This window comes from Athene cunicularia (genome assembly GCF_003259725.1).
Source record: "Athene cunicularia isolate RWA chromosome 19 unlocalized genomic scaffold, athCun1 chr19_part1, whole genome shotgun sequence".
Classification (NCBI taxonomy): Eukaryota; Metazoa; Chordata; class Aves; order Strigiformes; family Strigidae; genus Athene; species Athene cunicularia.
Window position 1 is genome coordinate 2,755 of NW_020799124.1, and position 22,663 is coordinate 25,417.

General features: G+C 41.5%; 2 protein-coding genes across 7 annotated transcripts in view; both read right to left on the bottom strand.

Moving 5' to 3' along the window:
• Window positions 1-6,888, bottom strand: part of TEKT1 (tektin 1) — an 8,269-nt gene extending 1,381 nt beyond the window's left edge. The window contains exons 1-6 of one of the 3 annotated variants that reach the window (XM_026861729.1): window positions 6,626-6,888; window positions 3,550-3,801; window positions 3,002-3,167; window positions 2,216-2,344; window positions 1,652-1,795; window positions 177-399 (exon numbers count right to left, since the gene is read on the bottom strand). In XM_026861729.1, coding sequence (XP_026717530.1) covers window positions 177-399; window positions 1,652-1,795; window positions 2,216-2,344; window positions 3,002-3,167; window positions 3,550-3,739 — 852 coding nt within the window. In that variant the 5' untranslated portion in view covers window positions 3,740-3,801; window positions 6,626-6,888. Of the gene's footprint in view, window positions 1-176; window positions 400-1,651; window positions 1,796-2,215; window positions 2,345-3,001; window positions 3,168-3,549; window positions 3,802-4,534; window positions 4,558-4,627; window positions 4,690-6,625 lie in introns of those variants that run through there. The other 2 variants (XM_026861730.1, XM_026861731.1) reach the window with 2 other exon arrangements.
• A 5,090-nt stretch (window positions 6,889-11,978) lies between these two features.
• The window catches only part of SMTNL2 (smoothelin like 2), a 35,986-nt gene continuing 25,301 nt past the window's right edge, over window positions 11,979-22,663 (bottom strand). For 2 of the 4 annotated variants that reach the window (XM_026861896.1, XM_026861895.1), the window contains 6 exons: window positions 22,125-22,355; window positions 19,735-19,810; window positions 18,068-18,238; window positions 17,407-17,524; window positions 15,954-16,105; window positions 11,979-13,254 (listed from right to left, as the gene is read on the bottom strand). In XM_026861896.1, the coding sequence (XP_026717697.1) occupies window positions 13,128-13,254; window positions 15,954-16,105; window positions 17,407-17,524; window positions 18,068-18,238; window positions 19,735-19,810; window positions 22,125-22,355 (875 nt within the window). In that variant the 3' untranslated portion in view covers window positions 11,979-13,127. The remainder of the gene's footprint in view (window positions 13,255-15,953; window positions 16,106-17,406; window positions 17,525-18,067; window positions 18,239-19,734; window positions 19,811-22,124; window positions 22,356-22,663) is intronic. The other 2 variants (XM_026861898.1, XM_026861897.1) reach the window with 2 other exon arrangements.

Here is a 22,663-nt window from a genome sequence, read left to right on the forward strand (position 1 = left end):
GGGGGGGGGGGGAGGGGGGTGGCAGTGAGGAGGCAAAATGTGGCAAGGGTTGGTTGCCAATATTATAAAGGTAAAATTCTTAAAGTGAAGTAGATCAAGCCATTGGATTGAGAAAACTGGTAAATAACCCAAGGCCACTGTTTCCACGTTTTGGCTGACTGTCCCCTACCACTTACCACTGCAAGAAGTGTCTCTAGCTTGTGCTTGGCATCCTTAACTTCCTTCACCCTCTTTCTAAAAGCAACATTCACCATCTCACATTGCTTGTGCATGTCACTCACTGCCTGCGAGAGGATGCCATCAATCAGCACCCTCAGTGCCAAAGAATTGTTTCTCTCCTTGTCAGCCTTTTCAATATTTATGTTTGAGAAATGTATCCAGTTTTCAGGGCTAACGAAACTGAAAGAGAATCAAAATAAAAGGTCATCAACTGACAGTATCAGGCCCTCTATGACTCATAAATCTATAATGATTCCACTGAGAATGAAGCAGTACTATTATTAACTGCTCACGCCAGTGAGTGCAAGTTGTGCTGGAAATCACACAGATACAAAATAAAGAGCCTCTCTGTCGCAAACATTTCAGAACAAGGTAGGCAAGGGTAGGATGGAAATGAATTTGCTAATGTCACAGAGCAACTCTGTTATAACTTTTCCTTCCCTGACAAAGGATTAAGTTGTTGTGGGAGAAACACAGATAATAACCAATATTTCTTGGAATACCTTTTATTAATTAAGCTGTTATTACTAATACAATTCAGCTCTTACTCCTAATAGCAGATAACTATTAACATAAAACATTAATTTATTCTCTCACGCAGTTCACCACCTACAAGACAGTCACTTATAGTACCTGGCTGGAGCAACAGTTGGGAAGACAACCCCCAACCGCATCCCCAGAATTAGAGGGTCACACTTCAGCACCAGTGGCTTGCAGGCAGGTGTCTGTAAAGTTCCTCAGAGGGTTTCTTGTTTCATTGCATGGATATATAAAGCTGTAATTGTCATTTGCATATATCAGCCAACACCATTCTGGGTGTGGTCTGAGTCATGCAACCTGTTGCTGATGGATGCTAACACGCTAGATGCAAAAGATGTCAGTCTCTTGATGTTCCAAGTTTGTCAGTTCCCACAGAGCCAATAGTGTCCTTGGAAGACTGTCTCACACACACTGCTTTCTCGGTACGTGTTCTCAACGTGTTTTTCTCTGGTGGCTATTTCTCCATCTAAATCATTCACACTATTAACCCACACAGAAGGGGAACATTTGACATGCTAATGACTCCAAACCTCATGTGTCCCAGACCAGTGTTCTTCACACTAGGACACTCTGAGAAAGGAGAGGAATTTAGATTAGTAAATTTATTTTGGGTTTAAGCAATGTGTGACATTTCTCCCTTAGCTAACTGTAAGCCTCAAAAACTTTTAGTAAACTGCTGTTCATTGGGAACATGATTATTGTGGCTTATTTTACAGACATATTACACTGATACTAAAGTGATACACAGAAGTATAAAAACAATCTACCAACAGACAGATGATGGACAGATACAGTCCATTTTACACAAAATTACATTATTCTTGATATTACTGGAACAGCTTATACTAGTTGTATAATTATCATATGTTCATTGAACAAAATAACCACTTACTTTCCTTCTATTTTCACTGCATTATCAGCACATCTGATATCAGGAGTGTTGTTTGTGAGGCTAGCACAGTAATTATCGATCATCAAAGCTGTGAACTTGTCCTTCAGATCCATTTCCAGGTTGTATTTTGCTGAACGGTTTAGTCTAGAGGAGAAACAACCAAACCCTAAGCCAAAGTGTAAGCACTCACAGGTGTCCATAACATGCATGCATTAGGTAATACAAATGATGTTATGGAATTCTTCATGTATGAACCGTTAGCTGCAAAGTCCCAAAATCTAGAGCATGAAGCCACCTCCATAAAAACTGATGGTACATTTCCCACTGGAATTAAAGGCAGGGGAATGCATCATGAGAAGACCAGAGATCATCTGCAACTACTATGAGTTCTAATAAACAGGACTTCTCACCATTACTGATTGAATGGTATGAACTAGGACTGCTTTCCTGTAACTGTTTAGCACTGAGGGTAACTTTGGACCTGCACTCAGCCTGGCTCTACAATTTCTCAGGGTGGTGATGTCCTACTTCTCAGCTCATCACTTGTGCTCTTTGCCTGTGCACCTGATTTGCTCATTGGTTTGTTCCAATGTACGCCCAAGCAAAGCAATAACCCCCTGGAGGACTTCAGCTTCCTTCAGCAGTTCCTGTTCCACTTTGTCATGCACCAAGTCAATCCCAGCTCGCCTCTGCCTAAACAAAAAGAGGAAAAGCCATCAGACACAATTGTTCAAATGTCAGCACCTAACAAAGGATGATGAAGCCCAGCTTTACAAACTGAAGGCTTTTCCTTGCCACACGGGAAGTTTTTCCTTTATGGCCTTGTTGGGATTCTAGAGGGCTTTCTGCAAGAGAATGGACATGTGAGCAGTCCTGCGTGAGAACAAGACTGATAAGAGCCTCAGCCGAGCAAGAATGCGATAAGGATGTGACCCTGAATGAGGGGGGAGAAACTCAACAAGACAAACAACCCCCAGAAGGGGTTGGGACGGAAGAGGCAGTTACACAAGGCAGGAAGCCTGGCAAGGCTGATGGGGCACTTTTTATCCAATCATAGGAAGGTTTAAAGCGCGGGCTAAGTTAACTGTCCAATCTTGAAGACTTGTACTGCATGTTACTCACGTGTGCGGGAGAACATTATATAAGGGCTCTTAGTTGTAATAAATGGGAATTGCTTGATCACATTGGTCGTGTGTGTACTCAGCTCTCCCGCATGGCCTTGGCTCCCCAGTGTTATAAATCAGAGTGTGACTCTACTGCAAAGAGGCAGGCCCTTTTTATTACTTGTTAAAGGTTCATTACCTAGCTTTTTCTTCTGTCTCTGAATGCTTTTCTTCTTAATCATCTCACCTGTTCAGGAGACACTTTTGGGCAATGAGCAGTGGTTCTTTGCAGCTCTCCAGCGATTTCTCCAGCCTAGTCTTGAAAGTCAACAGTACATCTGTCTCATGAACAATTTGTTCGAGTTTGCTATCTAATTCTTGCTTCCAGAATTTTATTTCTCTCTGCCTCTGTTCTGCAGAACGAAAATTACAAACAGGTATTAATACAAGCCCATTTTATGTGCCAGACATTGCAGGTCAGATCTTAGATATGGCTAAAAATAGACTTCTTCCATAACGGAGCACAGGTAGTACTGTAAGATGATGTGTGGAAACAGTTTTGCAACCCTGTGTCAGGAGGTTTGGCTGGAATAGCTTTCTGTGTGTTTTGGAGAAGCAACTTGTTTGTTATAAAATAATCTATCTCAAAATATATTTTAGAATATTTTGAATTTTCCCATGAGATCAGCAAGCATGGCATTGAGTCCTATTCATTATCAACTAATTTTCTAAAAGTCCATCTTAAACACATAGCTCAATAACTTATCTTGATACTTGCAGAACACATGGGATTACCTATTTTCTTGTTGACATCACTTTGGGTTTTCTGAGTTGTCTTTTCTATTTCATCCAGCAGCCTCCGACTCTCAGCCATCAAGCGCTCTGACCTGGATTGCTGGGACTTTGTACTGGCACACTGCATCTTGTTTTCAATGTCCCATTCTGAAGGATGAAACTTGGGTGGAGCTTGCAACAGTCTGGCCATTGTTTTTTTGGAAAGTTTCTGGATGTAACACAGGTCAGGTTCTTGACATGTGGAACCTGAGAACAGGAACAACATTATACTTGGCTGCAAGAGCAAGAAAGGGAGAAGACAGGTCCATGAGGGTGAGAAAAATTCTTGCCTCTTTCACCTGCAAAATGACACAGGTATGAAAAGGAAAGACTTCTTGCTTAAGACTCCCCAAGACTTTGCTAAGGTGTGGGGGAGACAGTTTGGAGTGGGAGAATGTATAAACAGAATAATTTGGGAATGGAAGCTAAGAGAAATGAGGGTAAGAGGCTTGAAAGTGGAACTGAGAGGAAAAGATGGGCTGTCTGCAATAGGAGGGAGAAGAGAAATAAAAGGAGACCTGTGGGGAAGGACAGAATTACTAAATGGACAATCACAGAAAACTGAGAAAAAGTGAACAAATATAAAAGATAAATAGTCTCCCACAGGTTAGAGAAGTAAACACCTTTTAAGAATACAGCTGGAGAGGCAGATGAATTCCAAGTTGTAAAAAAGAAATGCAGTGGTCATTACTCAAAAAAAACCCCATGACCTGAAAAGCTGAAGGAGTAAATACAGCAGGTATATGAGGAAATGGAAAAGTCCAGGAAAGGCTAAAGCAGAACAAAGAACAAAGCATACTGGGGACACTGGTTTAACATATAGTGAAACCAACGACCAAAATACACGCAAAGTTTCAGCAGTTTATCAGTTTTCCTTTCTTGCACTATGCTTATTGTCCTGGTTCAACCAGGACACTTATCCAGTATTCCTGAGACAACTCCTCACCACAAATTCACACAGCTGCTCCTCAGCAACATGCAGCTTTGCCCACACTCCAGCACAGGTACCCTTAAAGCAACCCCCTTCTCCCTCACACACCTCTTGGCTGATTCTGCTCCTAAGGTCAAACTTTGGCTGTGCCACGTCCTCTGGTCCCCTTCTTCCAGCCTCAATCTCCACAGCAGCAGCAGCACATAGTTTCTTTTTAAGAATGTTCGACTAAATATTCCAGTAGGCGGCTCCGAACAGCATGGAATGTAAACAAAGCGGTTGCTAAGGGAACAGCAACACTGCCTCTAGCAACCTTCTGCTATTGCACCAGGTGGAAGACCCACTGTACACATAAGGCAGTGGCGCTTCCTTTCACCCATTCCCAGTTAAGATCTGGTTGGAAATAGAAACTTATTCTTTGTACATTACTTGAGATAGATAGTTCCCACAGCTTTAGACAGTAATTTTTGATCAATTTATTGCAGAAATGCATAAATATTGTGAAAGCAAATGAAAGGCATGTTAAGTACCTAGCTATTCAAAATGTCATTAATAAACTATCCTTAGCAATATGCTCCATCTCAGTGGCAACTATATTCTTCCTCGGGATAAAAGAGATTGTGAGCCAGTCAGAAGAAAGTGACAAAAGAGCATTACCTCAGATGGTACTTTTGTCCCCTCTGTACAGCCCTGATATAGTTTAGACCAGAGCAGGGTTTCTCAGAGTTCCCACAAGGTTTGAGGGGATTACAAAGTGATAAGGAAGTAAGTAGCACTGGTCAAAAGAAACTGAACTGTTCCAAGACAGAAAAGTAGGAAGCAACTGCAATTGTTGGCTGCAAATACAGTGCAGTGACAGCTAGAAAGCTGCTAAGGATCTTTAATTTCAAACAGTAGCTAAATTAATGAACGATCATTAAAACTGGTAAATACAGTGCCTGTTATGACAGCTACCATATAAACAGAAATCTGTGCATACTCCAGAGGAGTTTCTGCTGAGGAAACTGTCTTACAGAAAAATGCAGGTATTTCACAGTTAGCCAAAGAAAAATACAGGCTTCAGAAGAAAGCACTAACATTAAAACTGAGGCCATTAGCCTAAGAGGAGAAGCTAGAGATTCAAGAAGCAGCAGAGAACGGGTTGCAAGGCAAGCAAGGAAAATGAACAATGTCTGTTAACTGATGCAGGAGGGTGGAAAGCTGTGGACACAGACACTCTGCATGCTCTTGATATACGAGGCAAAGCAAAACTATGACTAGACTGAACACTGACCAGAATCAATTACACAGACCACTACTGAGGCAGACCTGTAACTCAATTGATATGGTACTGCACACATGAAGTCTGCAACTATTTGTACATAGAGCAATGCTTCTGTGGGCTATCCCTTGACGTGTACATTCTGATGCCTCTTGGTCTAGATATACCTTTTTTTTTCCCCCTAATGAATTTTTTTTAACAGATTCTTAACATAACATGCTAAAATAAGTTAGCTGAAAGCAGTAAATTTTGTCACATGAACAGCTACTGGAGCCATTTCCATAACTGAAAGATTTCCAATGACCTAAGTAGATCTGAACTCAGAGCTAGTTTCAACAGAGGTTTACTTTGGCCAGCGTGAGTCACAGAATATGCATCAGGCTACACATTAGTCATCTTCCACAAAAGTCTATTATCTGTACTCTTCGTAACATTCCAAAGCTTTTAGAAATATGAGCAAATTAAAGAGGGATGACAAAATGAGTCAAAATAAACTAATATGCCATGATATCTGAATGGCGACTGATAACAATTAATGTCTTACGTTTCTGAAAACACAGTCACTTTGAAAGCTGAGGAGTCCCCAAGTGATAGCTCTCCAAGACATTATTATGAGATCTGTGGCACTTCATGCAGTTTTGTTCTGAAAACCTAGTATCCGATGCTCTCCTGACCCAACTTGTGAGCGACACCATCACAGCGTAATTAGCTAACATCTCTAAATCTGTTCTTCATTGTTAGCTTTCCATGAAAAATAATTTCCTTTTAAACTGTTAATACAAAATGTACAATTGATCCTTCAATAGGAATTATACAACATAGAAAAGTTTTATTTTTACTTCGGGTGGTTTTCAGGGGTTAAATCATTGTAGACTCTCTGAAGCTGACAACCATGCGTCGTTTAGTCAAATAACAGAGGTGGAATCAACTCGGCAATCAGGTCAAGCTAGAAAGAAATGAAAGTGAAAAGTCTTAATTCCTGAAAACCTTGAGCAATTTAGAAGGGGAGAAAATGACCCTGAGGCAGACCCGGGCTGCCACCGCCCTTGAGGGCCCCGCCGCGCTGAGCACACCCTGGCCACGTCCCGCCAGCAGCACCACGCCTGCATCAGCCCCCCCTTCCCCCCCTCCCCTCCATATCTCCCCCATATATCTCTCCCCCATATACAGCCCATGTTATCTTCCCCCCGTTGCTCACAACACACGTCCCACGCTGAGGCCTTCCTAAGGGACTTTCCAAAGGAACAGTTCCTCACCCTGGTGAGTTGTACCTGGACATGGGAACCAGGTTCATTAGGAAGAAGTGGCCAAATTCCTCAGAGTCTGAAAAATATCTTACGTTTTCTGGGGAGAAGTCTAAATAACCAGCATTAATAAGAATAGAACTAAATTAAATGTGTTGCCATGTTCCTTATTAGGTGCATGAAAAATACCATAGGTAGACTCATTCTTTAGGTTGAGCTGATACCACAGCATCATTAACTGCTTCTTTCAGTTTTCCCAAAATTGCAAAGTAGTCTATCATAACGGGTCTGAATGTCCAGAATAACTGTCCTGGTTCAGCTAGGATAGAGTCAAGTTTTCCCCAGCAGAGAGAGAGGGGGAAGGGTTCTCCAGCCGGGTTATTCATACCATGCTGACGTCAGGTCCAGGGGCGGAAGCTTTTTCACCTTGCTCTTTGGCGGGCACCTTTCTTTCCGTAAACCAGCTAGCAGTATTTCTCTGTCTATCGTTTGTCTTGCTCACTGTTATTGCTGTTTATTGTTGTTACCATTGATACTGTTGTTATTCAGATTGTTCTATCACTCTGTTGTATTAAATTTCTTGTTATTTTAGCCGGGGTCTGTGTCTAACTTCCAGCCCGACCCGCGCGGGTGGGGGAGGGGCAAAGGCAACGTGCTACCTGGTCCCAGCAAGGCTTAAACCTGCACAATAACATCCTATGAAGAAAGGCTGAGAGTTGGGGGTGTGTGGGGTGTGGGGGGTGTTCAGCTGGATAAAAGAAGGCTTCGGGGAGACCTTAGAGCAGCCTCCCAGGGCTGAAAGGGGCTACAGGAAAGGAGGGAGGGATAGGACGAGGGGTGACATATTTAAACTGAAAGAGGATGGATTTAGATTAGGTATAAGGAAATTTTTTACACTGAGGATGGTAAAACACTGACACAAGTTGCCTAGAGAGATGGCAGATGCCTCATCCCTGGAAACATTCACAGTCAGTTTGGACAGGGTCTTGAGGGACCTGATCTAGTTGAAGATGTCCCTGCTCATTGCAGGGGGAGTTGGACTAGATGACCTTTAAAGGTCCCTTCCAACCCAAACTCTGATTCTATGTTAACTCCACTGAGGCTTTATCTAGACATAGAGATATTTTAGAATAACCAAAAGTGGATTTTAAATGCACCTTACACAAAGCAGTGCCAACTTCTATTTTGGACACAACCATCTCTGTAAGACAGGCCGGGTTTAAATTCATGATGCAAATTGAACGATGTGGGTTAGTTTTATACCTAATTACATGTACTGAAGAGTTTGCACTGGTTTGAGCATATGCTTAAACACTTGATTGGAAATGTCACACAAAGGGAGAAGTGATGAAAGGCATCCATCCAGTTACTATACTTTCAAGGGTGACTTCCCTACTGTGGGAAGCTATATGTGTCACTGATTTGCCACCAATCAGAATTAATAGTGTTTGATTCCAGTATGAATACAAAATTATGATATATTTTAGTAGGGTTACATGTTTACATTTATCTTACATTTTGCACATCTAACCAGAAACCAATGCTACTATGAATTCCTTTGTATAGCCCTGTACTAAGGCCGAAGAATTGGTCAGTAATCATTTACTAGGTACACCTAGATACTGCTTAGGTAATTAGATTCATAATTGAAAATAGTTCTGTTTGAAGTTGTTAGAGATGTCTAGACACAGAAGTAATTACCTAGAATACACTGGATAAGGTCTTAGATGTACCACAACCTGAAATTAATGAGAACTGGGGAGAATGAACTGTAACAGCTTACAGATCTCTCTCTGCCAAGGACAGTGAAACTAGGTAATAGGTAATTCCAGCAGGGGGAGATCGCAACCATGGACTCATGGGCCACCGACCCGAATTACACCCCAGACTCATTTCTAGAGATTTCTAAGCTTTAGTATGCAGAATCAGAAGTAGGAGGGAAGTATGATAATGATTTCCAGGAATTCTTGTGTCTATGTATGAATACCTAATGAATCTGTATGGTTGAATAATATATGAACTGTATGATTCTTGTGACTGGTGTGCGTTGTTGGTGAGAGCACTCACTTGCGCACCCGGTCGTCAATAAAGAAGTGTCTGCTTATCTGCATCAAATTGGTGTCGATAAGTTTTTATCCCGGCTCTTCGGTGACATATGCAGTCATAATTCTAAAAAGTAGGTGATGTCTCTGCTGAAATTATTTTGAAAAACTTGCATAGAATGGATTCATGCGGCCTTTAGAAGTAGGATCAAGTAACCAATAAACCACCTTAAATAGTACTGAATTTTGGATACAGCGCAGAAACATTAGAAAAGCCAGGAAACAGTCTATCTGTGTAAAACATGTACTATGCCGATTTAATATATTGTTCTCTTTATCACTCATGCTAAATACGTTTACTGTCATATATACACACACAACCTGCATTTTTTTTTAAACTAGAAATTATAAAAAACCAGTAGGGGGCATGCATTCATTTCAGTTTAATCATATAACCTAACAGTCGTTATTCATATATAGATCAGACTACTTCTTTTAATGCACAAAGCTGTAGGTTTTTCTAAAATTATGTCACAGCACCATCTCCCTCATCTTCTTACATGTGAACCACAAGCAGTTAAAATCAGCTTACAGTCTTCCGCTCCCCTGCAATCAGTTTGCGGGCAAGTACCAGGTATCTTTACCATCACCTCTCTGAAGTAGGAAGACTTTAGAGAACCTGCACAAATAGCTTTTGGGTTGTTGTGAAAACAAGCTAAATTACAGAAAGACTGTAAATTCCCCCTGGTGAATCAGCAATTTCACTCTCTACAACTTCCATTATATAATTATTTGCTACTAGACATAAATTGGCCAAGTACTTACCCGTGTCTTTAGCACTTAACGTCACACAGGAAAATCATGTATGATGTGGGACTGTGAAGGAATGAGATGTACAAAGCCAGTATTGCCCCTCTCGTAGCTATGATGGAACTTGGCTCTGCTAGTAAGAATACAAATACATGTATTGCGTGTGTCAGTTGTGGACACATTTCTCATCATGCTTACACTAACCACCTCTCCAAAACACAAGTACGGTGTGATTATATTCACAGTGAATTTGGCGAAGCAACAAGATGTAAGGAACTTTTGGGACTTTTAGTAGTCTCAACATCGCTGTCTCCACGACCACTTCCTGACTCAGCATAAAAGAGCACATCTTGAAGGAAACACATAGTCCCCAACGAAAACCACATCCGCCCTAGACAAGAACATCAGCAGTCCCCCATCAAGCTGCACCTACGCATGAGCCAGGTGGAAGGGAAACCACAGCGAGACAGATCGGCCCCTCACCAGCACGACCACCATGGACACCCAGGCATGTGCGCATGGAGGACCACGGGGTGGCACCTACAACAATGAGCCCCGTGGAAATGGGCGGACAAACTGTGGGGATGGGGACTATAAAAAAGACAGACTGCGTACTCCTTCGAAGAGGGGAACCAACAACTCGAAGAGGGGAACCAACAACTCGCAGAGGGGAACCAACTCAGAGCCAGGAACGTGGAGCATCATCGGACCGACAGAACATCGCGGGATCCCCGGTCGTGGTGGCGGTAATTAGTTGAGCCTCTACCGTGTTCTTGCTTAGGGATTCCAACCTTTTCCTTTCTTTTCCTCTCTGTCCTATCACTCTTATTAGTTGTTATAGAAAATAGAAGTTTGTAAGTGTCCTGGTTCAGCCAGGACAGAGTAAAGTTTTCCCCAGCAGAGAGAGAGGGGGGGGAAGGGATCTCCAGCTGGGTTATTCATACCATGCTGACGTCAGGTCCGGGGGCGGAACCTTTTTCTTGCTCCTTGGTGGGTTCAGGAGGGAAATTTGGCTTTCTGTAAACCAGCTAGCAGTATTTCTCTGTCTATCGTTTGTCTTGTTCACTGTTATTGCTGTTTATTGTTGTTACCATTGATACTGTTGTTATTCAGATTGTTCTATCACTCTGTTGTATTAAATTTCTTGTTATTTTAGCCGGGGTCTGTGTCTAACTTCCAGCCCGACCCACGCGGGTGGGGGAGGGGCAACAGCCACGTGCTCTCTCATCCCGGAAAGAATTAAAACTTGCACAATAAGGTTATGCAGCATCTGACCTCGTTTGTGTCTTAATCTCGCTCTTGGGATTGTTTAAGAACCCTCCCCAACATCGGATCGGGACACAAGTGCACACTTACTCCTCAGAATTGTCATTCAAGACAAAGTCAAAAACTGAAGACAGTGACAGTCACATGACAAATACGAACAGCACACCCAACCTCTACCCGCTTGCATTAAAGCTGTGATATTACCAATACCAAAGATGCTGCTAGTTTGAACAAGTACCCTTCAGATACTTGTACTGTGTATTTAAAAGTCTTTCAAACTGTTTCCATAGTATCATAGTAACAGCCTAGCTACACTTCAAAAAGAACCTGATCTGGAGCTTCAGCAGTTACCTTATACTTTACCTTTCATACATTTTTGGTGGGTTGTTGGTTTGGTTTTTTTTTTTTCTGAGACTACTAACAAAGTGGTTGCTTTACTGGCTTCTTAAATAATCTTCACTTGAAAGGGAGGCTGAACTAAAATCCTATTCCAAATGCCACCAAACTATATTTTTTTAAACTGAAATTCAGAGCACAGCATTATGACTAGATCAAAACTCTTCTAAGCAAAAGCTCTGTGTTCTTCTCACTGATTTTACTGTTATCTGTCACTTCATTCTAAAGAAAAGCAATAAATCTGAAGAGCGTTTGACATGTTTTATTATAAATGGTCATGAATGCAGAACTAAAGTCATCTTTATAAATATCTACAAAAAGCACAAATGCAGGTTAAAAAAACCTTCTCTAGCATGCACAAAGAGCTCATGGCTTTCACTTTTGTCTTTCTATGGGCCTGCTCATAAGGAAGAAATAATTTCAAAAGGTAGGGTTTTTTCCTAAAGTATGCTTTTTCAGTGGTTTTAACATTCACTGTGAAAACAAAGCTCCGTTGATTTACCAAAGAGAAATTTACTAGAATAATCCCACTATATTGTGGTTTTAACACTAATTTAACTTAAAATGGAAAGTAGTCCAAGGCATTTCAGAACTCCCACATCTTTTGTACTTCTTTGGCATATTGCCTGTCCACCTCAGTTAGTGTGAGGACTAAGCAAGTCGTAAAGACTTCATTCCTGTCCCCACTGGGGAGTTGCTGTCCCCAAGTCCAGATCAAAGCACACAGTCTTGATTATATTACAACTGTTCAGAGGATTTTGTACCTTGCTAGCTACTCCCCTTCCCATAATCCTAAATCATGCAAATACACAATCTCACACAGGAACAGCTCCAGCTGTTGCTATTCTTCAGGATCAAGAAATTAATTCAAGACTGCCAGCAGAGGCTTTAGCAAATCGCTTTAGATATGACCATTACAGACAAACACTGTTGTGTAACATGGTAGTTATCTGTTGTTCTAGTCAGCAGGTAAGAGGCTATGCTCTTTATGCTTTAAGAGAAAAGAACAATGCCTGTTTGGTGTGTGTGTGTGCACGTGCATGTATGCTGGAGGGTGTAGGGCTGGGGGAGAAGCAATATTGCCTTAGTGGTTGATTACTCTAGGTTATTATTTGCTAAATGGAATTTTCCTTGTCCATCTACTATTTTGTGCTATGCTCAACAGAGAAATGAACTGAAGGTGCTATCTTCTCGAGTTTTACCTGCATTTGAAGAGGGAACACCTTCATAGCAGTTACCTGTCACTGCATAAAACTGTGTCCCCAGCCTAATAGAGATAGGAGCAGCAAATTAGCTTCCTGTGATCTTTAAACACAAGAATATTAAAAATTCCAACCTACTACTAGCACCAGAATGACAGCATTTGACTTTCCCTATGTTTGTCCCTTTCAAACATTTTTCTGTATTACCAACATGCTGATGTGATCAACACTTTGGGGCGCTGCTCAGCAACACTTCAGTCAGCCAGCCATGTAAGCAAAGGGACAGTAAAAAAAGCAAGAAATAACACTGTGTTCCATTTGCAAAATGTCACTCTTGCAATCAGCATGCTGTACTTGGCCCTTCCGGCTGGAGAGGTGTCAATGGTTTTATTCAAAGCGTCGTAGATGATTGTATAGAGACTGGACATAGGTGAAGACACACATGGGATCTGGCTTGTGACCCATCATCATCATGTCATCCACTTCTATCAGACGATCGCAATGAGCCATTTTCCTGTGGTAGTAATAAAACAGATACAGCACATTAAATCTAATGCCTGTAACTAATTCTAGGATTCATTTGCTGCTCTGATTTGAGAATCACTCAGGCATTTAAGAAATCCTGAGGTTTATCAGCAACTTTTCATTTCACAATGAAATGGTCAGGCTCAGGTTAGAGACTGTTATTTTTGTGACCATGTAATATTCCTGTTCTTTCCCTCTTTCTCCATACTGGGATCTGATCCGAATCCCTGTAGAATTGTTTGGATGGTTGTTTGTTTTCCACTGACCGCTGTTTACTTCCCTGATATCTGTAGCATATAGCCCAGTCTCACATTCCTCTGCCCAGTAAGCAGGGTCATGTGAGTTTGCAAATCAAGAGTTTTTCTGGTTATTATATAGGAAGCTCCAAAAGAATGGGAAATCATGAGAAGGGATGAGATGTGCTGATGAAGGCCCATGTGGCTGTGGATTGTTTGTTCTCCACCATGCCCATATCTTCAAGGTGTGAGCGACCTGGACAATGACATTGAATGGTCAGGCTGGAGAGCGGAAGCCTGACATCTGGACCAGCAGAAAGAACAGAGCTGCTGAGGCGTAAGATGAAAAATCACAATCACAAGGGCAAGAAGCAATTTGATCAGCAGAGCTGGTACTGAGGTGATGTACTGGGTCTGGCTGAACTGGAATTGGTTTTCCCCTACAGCAGCCCTCATGGTGCTGTGTTTTATGTCGGGAGCTGGCAGGGTGTTGATAGCACCCTGGTGTTGTGGCTACTGCTGAGCAATGCTTACACAGCACCAAGGCTCTTTCTGATATTTCCCCCAGTGGGACGGGGTGGGCAAGATCTTGGGAGGGGACACAGCCAGGACAGCTGACCCAAACCGACCAAAGGGATATTCCATACCATATGACGTTTGCTCAGTATAAAGCTGGGAGAAAGGAGGAAGGGGGTGGGGTCACCCTTGGTCCTCCGAGGCAACCACTACGTGTATTGGAGCCCTGCTTCCTGAGAAGGCCCGACATCGCCTGTCCATGGGAAGTAGAGACTAAATCTGTTTGCTTTTGCTTCCGCGCGTGGACTTTTGCTTTGCCTTGCTTATATTAAAACTGCTTTTGTTTCACCCACAAGGGTTAGTTTATCTTCTTTCCCCTCTTTACCCTATTGAGAAAACAAGGGGAAAAGGGCAGGGGGAAGTGATAGAGCGACTTGGTGGATACCTGGCATTTAGCCAGTCAAACCATCACAGGTGAGTAACAGTAACTGAGAGAAGAGCCTTTTCTGGCACCAGAAGAAAAGTTAGTTTAAAGACAATCACCGCTATGAAGTAGTAATTTCTGTAGATACCTGATGTTTTTCTTACTGTTGTGTGCATGCTGTCTTTTGTTCTCCCTTTTACTGTCATACATAAACTGAGATAGAAGAACACTGCGACCTTCCTTTGAGAGTTGTAATTTTACTTTAGAGATCAATCACCTAAAAGTGTCATAGAATCTCCTTCAACTCACAGACAAGCAACAAAATTTTTTATATATATGTATGTATGTGTGTGTATAAAGACCTTAAATTCCCAAATGAATTCCTTGAGTAAGGGGTGTAATAAGGAGAGCTAACATTATGCTAAGCGTTTTCAGAGCTTTTCTCTGGAATGACAAACGGCAGACCCAGTTCTGTAATTTATTGCTTTATTTATTAAAAATAAATAAATAAAAGGTGTTGTGAAAGAAACCCAGAGCTTCAGTGTGATGGTATCAGTGTTTGAAGCTCCATCAGAAACTGCAGGAAACTTTAGCCATGTATTCCCACATCCTGTTAGTGTTTGGAAAGAGTATTTTAAACTCAGCTGCATATCACCAGTGTTCTTGCTGCTTTGAGTTGTATAACAGTAAGTAAGAATCATATCGATACTGGGTCAAAAAAGTTACTATTTCTAGATGACAAGTTCACACTCATAATGACTTAAAGAAGTATACTGCATCAAAAAGGATCAGGACAGTGTGATTAAGGGTATTAGCTCTGTCCATTTTACAAAAATGCAGTTTCCAGGCTGAGGTATCGAGAAGCTCTCAGCCTTGGTCTAAATCTACTTACACTGAACTCAACCTTCATTGTTGTTCAACCAAAGCAACGTACAGAGGTGAACCCTCCCACAAAACCTAATTCCAAAAGTTAACCTACTTGCTCCCTGCTGTTCAGGGGTCATGATTTTTCCAGAGAGGCTAGATGGATATATTAACATGCCTCAAATTCAAATCAGGTATCAACCAGGTGGGATTGGCTAAGAAACTACAAGTTGTATGTCCAGTTTCTATGGACTGTCAGTAAATACTGGATGCCTTGTGCTCTATGAACTCAATTTTTTTTTTAAGACTGATATTGGCAAATTCATTAAGAATCGTTCATTACTTTGAGAACAAAATAATAATAATAAAAAATGAACAGAGAGGTTTCTTCCTCTTCCATCCAAACGTAACTCATGAGGCTGATTTCTCAAGTTTAGTGTGTCAGTGCTAAGGCTGGTGAGAAGGCAGAATTCAAGTATTGCCTAAAGACTGTGACCTCTGATTTTAGACTGCTGAATCTCCTGTTCTATGCAGGAGCTTTATTATCTTTTTTGGCATGACACATGAAGAATGACTGAATTCTTTACTACTGCCCAGCCATGTTAGACTTGAACTGGAAGCACTTCAAAGATCTAATGTCATACTCACTCTGCCATGGTGAAGGCCAGCTCAAAGTTCCGCTTGCGATTAGCTGGGTCAAGCTTACTATAATCAAAAGCTTCAGGAAAGAAAGAATGCACAAGAGCACAGAATGCCATCCCATCACTCCAACTTGAGGAGAAGTTCTGGAGATCAATGTGCTGTCATGATGAAAAAAACATGCATGTTAACGCAGCATAGGGGAACAGGGAAGAGCAGGTGCTTTTGTTCACTGCAGATTTCTGTCCTTCTCTCCCACCTAACCAAAGCAACAGAGCACAGGCTCTATGGTTTTCTTCCCCTCTTTATCTGTTACATTATTTATATTCTGAGAAAAAACCAGCACTCTCAGCAACGAAAGCCTTTTGCCTGAAATGCCCAGATGCAAAGCAGACACACATTCACGGTCCCTGATCCAAAGCCCACTGAAAATACTGGGAAGAATTTTTGTCAACATCAGTTGGCTCTGGAGGAGGCCCAATGCACCACCTCAGTATCTGTGGAAACCATGGACACCGCTTATCCCCATGAAGTATTTATAAGTGAAGAACAGTTCATTTTGTGACTGTCAGTAATGCTAGATAAAGACTATACTTGCTGGCTTTGCTTCCCAGTAAGGCCTAATTCAATGCCTGTTTAAACACAGATAGGTAGAAATATAGGAAGAATTACACCTACCACAAAACTTGATTCTGAGAACAAATGCATACTGTTACTTTCAACTGCCACAGTGAAAACAAGCATATTTGGGCTCTTGTCTCACGCTACTTTCCCATCATATAAAATTCAAGCCCCATATTTTCTGAAAAGCAATTTTCACTAGTTCTGCTTATATATACTGTAATTTAGAGTTCAGCAATAATAATGCACATTTTATAATAATGTTGAAAAACATTTAAAAAAAAATTCTCCTAGAAATTGCTGTAGCAATTGCAGTTTAAGGCCAGATAAAACTACTAAAATCTCAACTGCTGAATTATTTTAGCTATGCTGATGTTACCTCATAGAAATTAGTTCACTAACACCACATGATTCAACCATCTACTACAAATTCACTTGTGTAGAGAGTACTTTGGTCTGCTGTGTAGCAAAAGGGCCATAGTCTTCACATATTGGCAAAATGTTATTCAGATCTTCCCAAATATAATGAGAATGCCAAAATCACGCCTGCAACTAAGACAAAAAAGTGCGAGCGTATACTGAAGTCTATACCCATAAGCACAAAAACGTAGGCTTTCAGACAAACACTAATGCACTGCTTTGACATACAGAATCTCACTCATGCGATTTCTGAATGTCTTGAAGTGCTGCTCATGCAAACAATAATGTTTGTGTTACCCACACAAAACTTGATGACCCTGAGGAAGTTAACTCATAGTCTAGCATGTTTTACGTTCACTTTTTGAGTACGCTTTTTTGGCAAATTGATCTGAAAAAGAGCTGAAAGCTTGCATGTCTTCACCTTGTATCCTATGGTTTTTGAGCGACACCAGTCTAACAGAATTTGTTTAATGCTGCTAGCGCTGGCAACTGCAAAACTCTGCGACCTCTTCAGCTTCACTCTAGATTCTCCTTTTCCTCTGAAAAATTAACAGAGACCAAAATAAATTACATTCTAGAAAAACTTCTCAGCAACATCTCTGCAACCTTGCGCAGGTCAGCCCCTGTTCAGGTGGTATTTGAGAAACACACTGCTGAAACTTCAACTTATTGGTTGTTCAAGAAAAACTTAATTTTCATTTCACTAAAGCTAGGATTCCAAGACCTCTTCTATTTAAATCATACCCCCATCATAAAGAACAGTACATGCTTTTGGCCCTTAATGAATAACAGCAGAAAGTCGCTAGATTCCCAGTCTCTTACGATGATGGAGAAAGCAGCTTTCACAGCACTCTTTCCGGATAAAAGGCACCTGCTACTTCAGCTGAACAACTCTAGAGTCAGAGGGAATCTGCAGCTGTGAATTTCCAGGGCTCAGTCTGTGAAGTCAGCAAAGCTGTCCATGACCTCATACTGTCCCTTAGCGTGAAGATTCCTCCCACCCAGCTGTCCTGTGCTGGTAACAACTGACAAATTAGTTTCCCATTAACAAACCCATTCTGGCGACAAGGAGTGTGACATACTTTCCACCACTGTGTTCATATTTCTCAAGAAGTGCTTTCCTGGCCTGTGTTCCTGAGGTCCGTGGGAGCGTCTGAGACCTCACCAGTTCTCGCCTCCTTTCAACTTGGCGATGTACAGTGGTAGGTGAGGAGTGAGAGCTGGGGGTCACATCACAGTAACTGTCAGTGGCACTAGAGAAACATAACATGAGAAGTATGCGGTTAAAGAAAAACGTAACTCCTTGCAGTGTCAGGAGTCAGCATAAAGGTCCAGCTGTTGAGTATGCTAAACCTCACAAAAGTGCTGTTTCAAGAGGACCTCAATAAGTCAAAAGCAATTGAAGTCAAAGTTTTATTGATAGAAAACAGCACTTAAGTAGAGAGGAATCTAAGATACCTTTATGAATGAGACACAGCTGGACAAGCATAAATGATTTATAGCACTGAGTAGAACAACAATGAAATGGAAAGGAAAAAGGAAGAGGGGGGAAAGGAAAAAAGAAGAGGGGGAAAGGGGAAAGGAAAAAGAAGAGGGGGAACGGGGAAAAGAAAAAGAAGAGGGGGAACGGGGAAAAGAAAAAGAAGAGGGGGAACGGGGAACGAAGTCATGGCCACACAGGAGCACTAAACCCATTTAATTTCCAACTTTGGGGTACCTGGAGGGTAAGTCACCTTTTAGAAATGGAACTTGGAAGAGTAATTCAGGAAGTACTTTTGAAATTTTTACTTACAGTACCCAGGATCCTGAGCCCATGTCAGTGTTGCTTCACTGACCACAAGCTGGTAATTTGATCAAGAAATACAGGATTATATGTTAATTTGTTTTTATCTGAGCCATAAACCATTTCATCAGCATTAATGTAGCCACACACTGCATTTGGAAATGGTCCCCATAACAGAGATGAGGAAACTGAGGCAAAGAGCAATGACATCAGTGTCACACATTGATTTCTGGTACAGATGGAGGTCAGATCTGACAGGCAGTTCTCTAGGGTGCTCAGTGTATGATGACTCAAATACTGACATGCTGATATTGGAACTAACTCAGAAGAAATATAATGCCTAATCTGGGACAATTTTTAAGGCAGATGCAAGCCCAATTTAAGAGATTTAAACTGTCTGCCCTCCCATTTTTCTTGATGGACATTTTGCATGCTGAGGATGCCTGGATATGCCCATAGTAATTGTGATACCATGTAATCCTATACTAAGCAACTGCGACTCCAAGTTAATGAAGGATGTGTAGTAGTCCTCAGTCCTCAGCAAGCCATTTATCTACAAAGTAAACTCCAGGCTAGCCAACCTGAGGATATTTGATGGCAGTTGCATGTTGGTTTCCAAAAATAAGCCCAAAATACAAATTTTAACACAGCTGTGTATTTTTAAAAGAGTTTTCAAAGGGTCTGACAACTTGCTCCTCCTAACAAAAATCCATCACTGGCACTGAGTTTTACTTACTAACACTGAACAATGCTGAAATCCGCAGTTATGTCAGCTTTAAAATGCCCACAAAAGATTTTTATCCCTTCCCATCTCTGTTCCACTTAGCTCTCAGGAAAGCTAACAGTCTTTAACGGGCTTAAAATACAGCAACTGGGACTCTGCTGTTCTCCAAGCCAGCAGAACACCTGTCCCTTGAGACTGTACTGACCACAATGGCCTAACAAAATGTGAAGAAAAATGCATACCTTTCGCTAGTTTTGGTTCCACTACTCATCCCATAGCTCACAGTTGAGACAGACTTAGTGACAGAAGTGGTATTCTCTGTATGAAAGCAGGAAAAAAAGATGCATCAGGGCAGAAACTTCTTTTATCTCCTTTCCTCATACATTTTCAAGCCATTTCCTGATAGATAGCCATGCACTGATTTTTACTCACCACAGTGAAAAGCTATAGATCTCTAACTTCCAGTATGAGCTAACAAGCTGGGGGAGCGATTTTCCCCAGGGGTCCAATCCCACCGCAAAATTGTTGCACTGCAGCAAGGATGGTGTAAGCATAGCAGAAAGGCTGTGAGAGGATGTCTTTGATAAGACTGCACTGGGAAGGTCAGATCATTTCAGGCCCTTGTGCAGACCTCAGAGGAGGGTGCACTGTCATGGACATTTCAGTGAAAGGAAGAAATGGTGCTACAGCTCATCTTGCAACAGTCATTCTGGCAGACATAAAGAGTTCTGAGAAGTCTGCCGCAATTGGGAGTGTAATTTAAATTATCTAGTTTATAACAGGAAACATTTTAGTTTGTACAGTAGAACACACTCCAAAGGTTGCAAAAGCAGCTTAAAACCACCTCTGCATCTTCCTCTCCCCACCTTTTGTGCTTGGCCTCTTAAGAGCCCAGCTCTGCACTCTCAGCTATTCTCTGTAAATGCAGAATAATGGGAGTAACTTGCCCAGTTTTAACACACTAAAGCCAAAAGCTGTTGCACAAGTCATCAACTCATTTATTGAAGGCTCCTTCTATACACAAAGAAGAATGACTGGCATCTTAGAAGCAACCCAACCTGGTCACTGTCCAAATTACTCTCTGAAAAATGCTAAACTTTCCCCACTGCTTATAGAAGGGATACAGATCAAATAGACTTCTCACGTAAAACACCCTTGTAAATGCCAGCATACAGATGTGACAAATTTGGGACCACAAGCAATTGCCAGATATTTATGCAAATCTCAGAGGTTTTAAGTTGAGGAGTGTGAACCCTAATTCTGGAAGAACTACATCTTTGCTAAACTGACACTTGAGACCACTGTGAAAGGCCAGTACATTGTGTAGCTAGTAACAACTTGATGACATCAATCAGAAGTACTTTTGGATAGAGCTCAACTCATCTGAAATCGAAAATCCTTAAGGCATTTTGTCCTTTGACACATTAATGTATCAAGGAGACTATTTACTGCTATTCTGTTCAAAGGAATTTGCTTCAACATCCACAGGGTGGCCCCACCACTTTCCAATTGCCATTGCCTTGCATTCAGACACAGTCTTCACTTGGTCAGTTCACTCAGTCAGCTGAAACCTTCACCACTCAAACTGTCTGTTCTTCCACAATTATCTGGCACCTACTGTTTCCACTGCAGAGACTGTTTATACACATGTATACTGCTGGGCAAATAAGTAGCCTTTGCTTTGAATCAACTGAGAATCTGATACATTGGAACAAGTTTCAATGATGCCTGGGAAACTTCATGCAGTTTTGTCAGTAGTTTTAAGATTGCGACGTACCTACTAATGGGAACTACACGCTCAGTTCTGAATCCCCCAGATATGGAGCATTTTGTCTCAATTTGTGTTGTGTAAAGGTACATTGATAGGAATGCTCACCTCCAGTGGCAGATGAGCCACTGTTCTCACTGTACTTGTATTCCAGGACTTCACTGAAACAGCAGAAAAGACCAAGGAAGGCTTTGCTACATTATTAGCTTTGATAAGATAAAAATTTGAAGAATATTCTGCAAATTCTCCCTATTTCTTGATGGCAATTCCATCTGGTCCCGCTCTGTAACTTCTGACCCATATTTATATAGCCTGATCTGTAAGTGTCACTATCACTAAATGTACAAGAAATACAGCTCAAAGATGAATAACTTTAATATGGATTAAATGAGATTTTATTTTTTTAAAAAACTCAATTTAGATATAAATAGGACTCTGCAATCACTCTGACTTGTGTATATGTGTCAGTCTGCTATTGGGTCATTCCTCCCTTCAAATGACGTTGAACTCAGACAAATATCTGCCTAACTTCTCAAGGGGCCTCAGGTGTTAAAGCATTAAAAACTCTGCAAATTTCATTAAAATGGCTGGTCACATTGAAGAGATACTTATTCAGTAACTGTGCTAGAACTGCTGCACTATGAACTCAACTATATTAGCCAGCAAAAATTCTCAGTAAATGTGACATTACAGCCTAAAGTTCCACATAGGACATGCAGTATTCTAAATATGTGTCCCACCATATAGCCATAGAAGTGAGGTTTCATTAGCACTAGGTCACAGGACAATCCCCACAGCACCAGTTTCTTTAAGTAAAGAAATGGGACACAGCCTCAGCAAACAAATTATTTTTGTCTCTTTTACCTGACTGGTTGGAAGTTTTCACTGCCATTGCATTTTTGCTCTTGCTCTGTCCCAGCAGGCCAGCAGATGTATTAGTTGTTCCTGTGGTCTCTCCTGGAAATTTCTCTGATATCCTGGTTACTGCAGTAACGGGAAGGTGGGGCATCTGTAAGGTGACTGCAGGGGCATGGGCTTCAGGGGAAGAGTCTGACATGTTAACAGAAGAGTGTTCATGGAAGACTTTTTCCTGAACTAGTGAACAAAAGAGGAGGGAGGAAGTAAATTTATTTGCAGATTTCTAACAAAGTTAAAAACCAATTTCCATGCAACAACTTTATTTTACAAGTCATTGGAATTATTCCACCTAGTTCTCCCTGTGGGACATAATGCCATTTACAAGACGCTGCAGAAAAAACCCTAGTGTAAGTGATCCTTGCAGTGATCACACCTGTTCTACATAAATCTCAGCAAGAACTTCTTCAGAGCACTATATCCACTAGCATCTGCATTTGGTAAGCTCCTCCTCTTCCTCTGTGCAGCCCCTGCCTCCAATCTCCCGC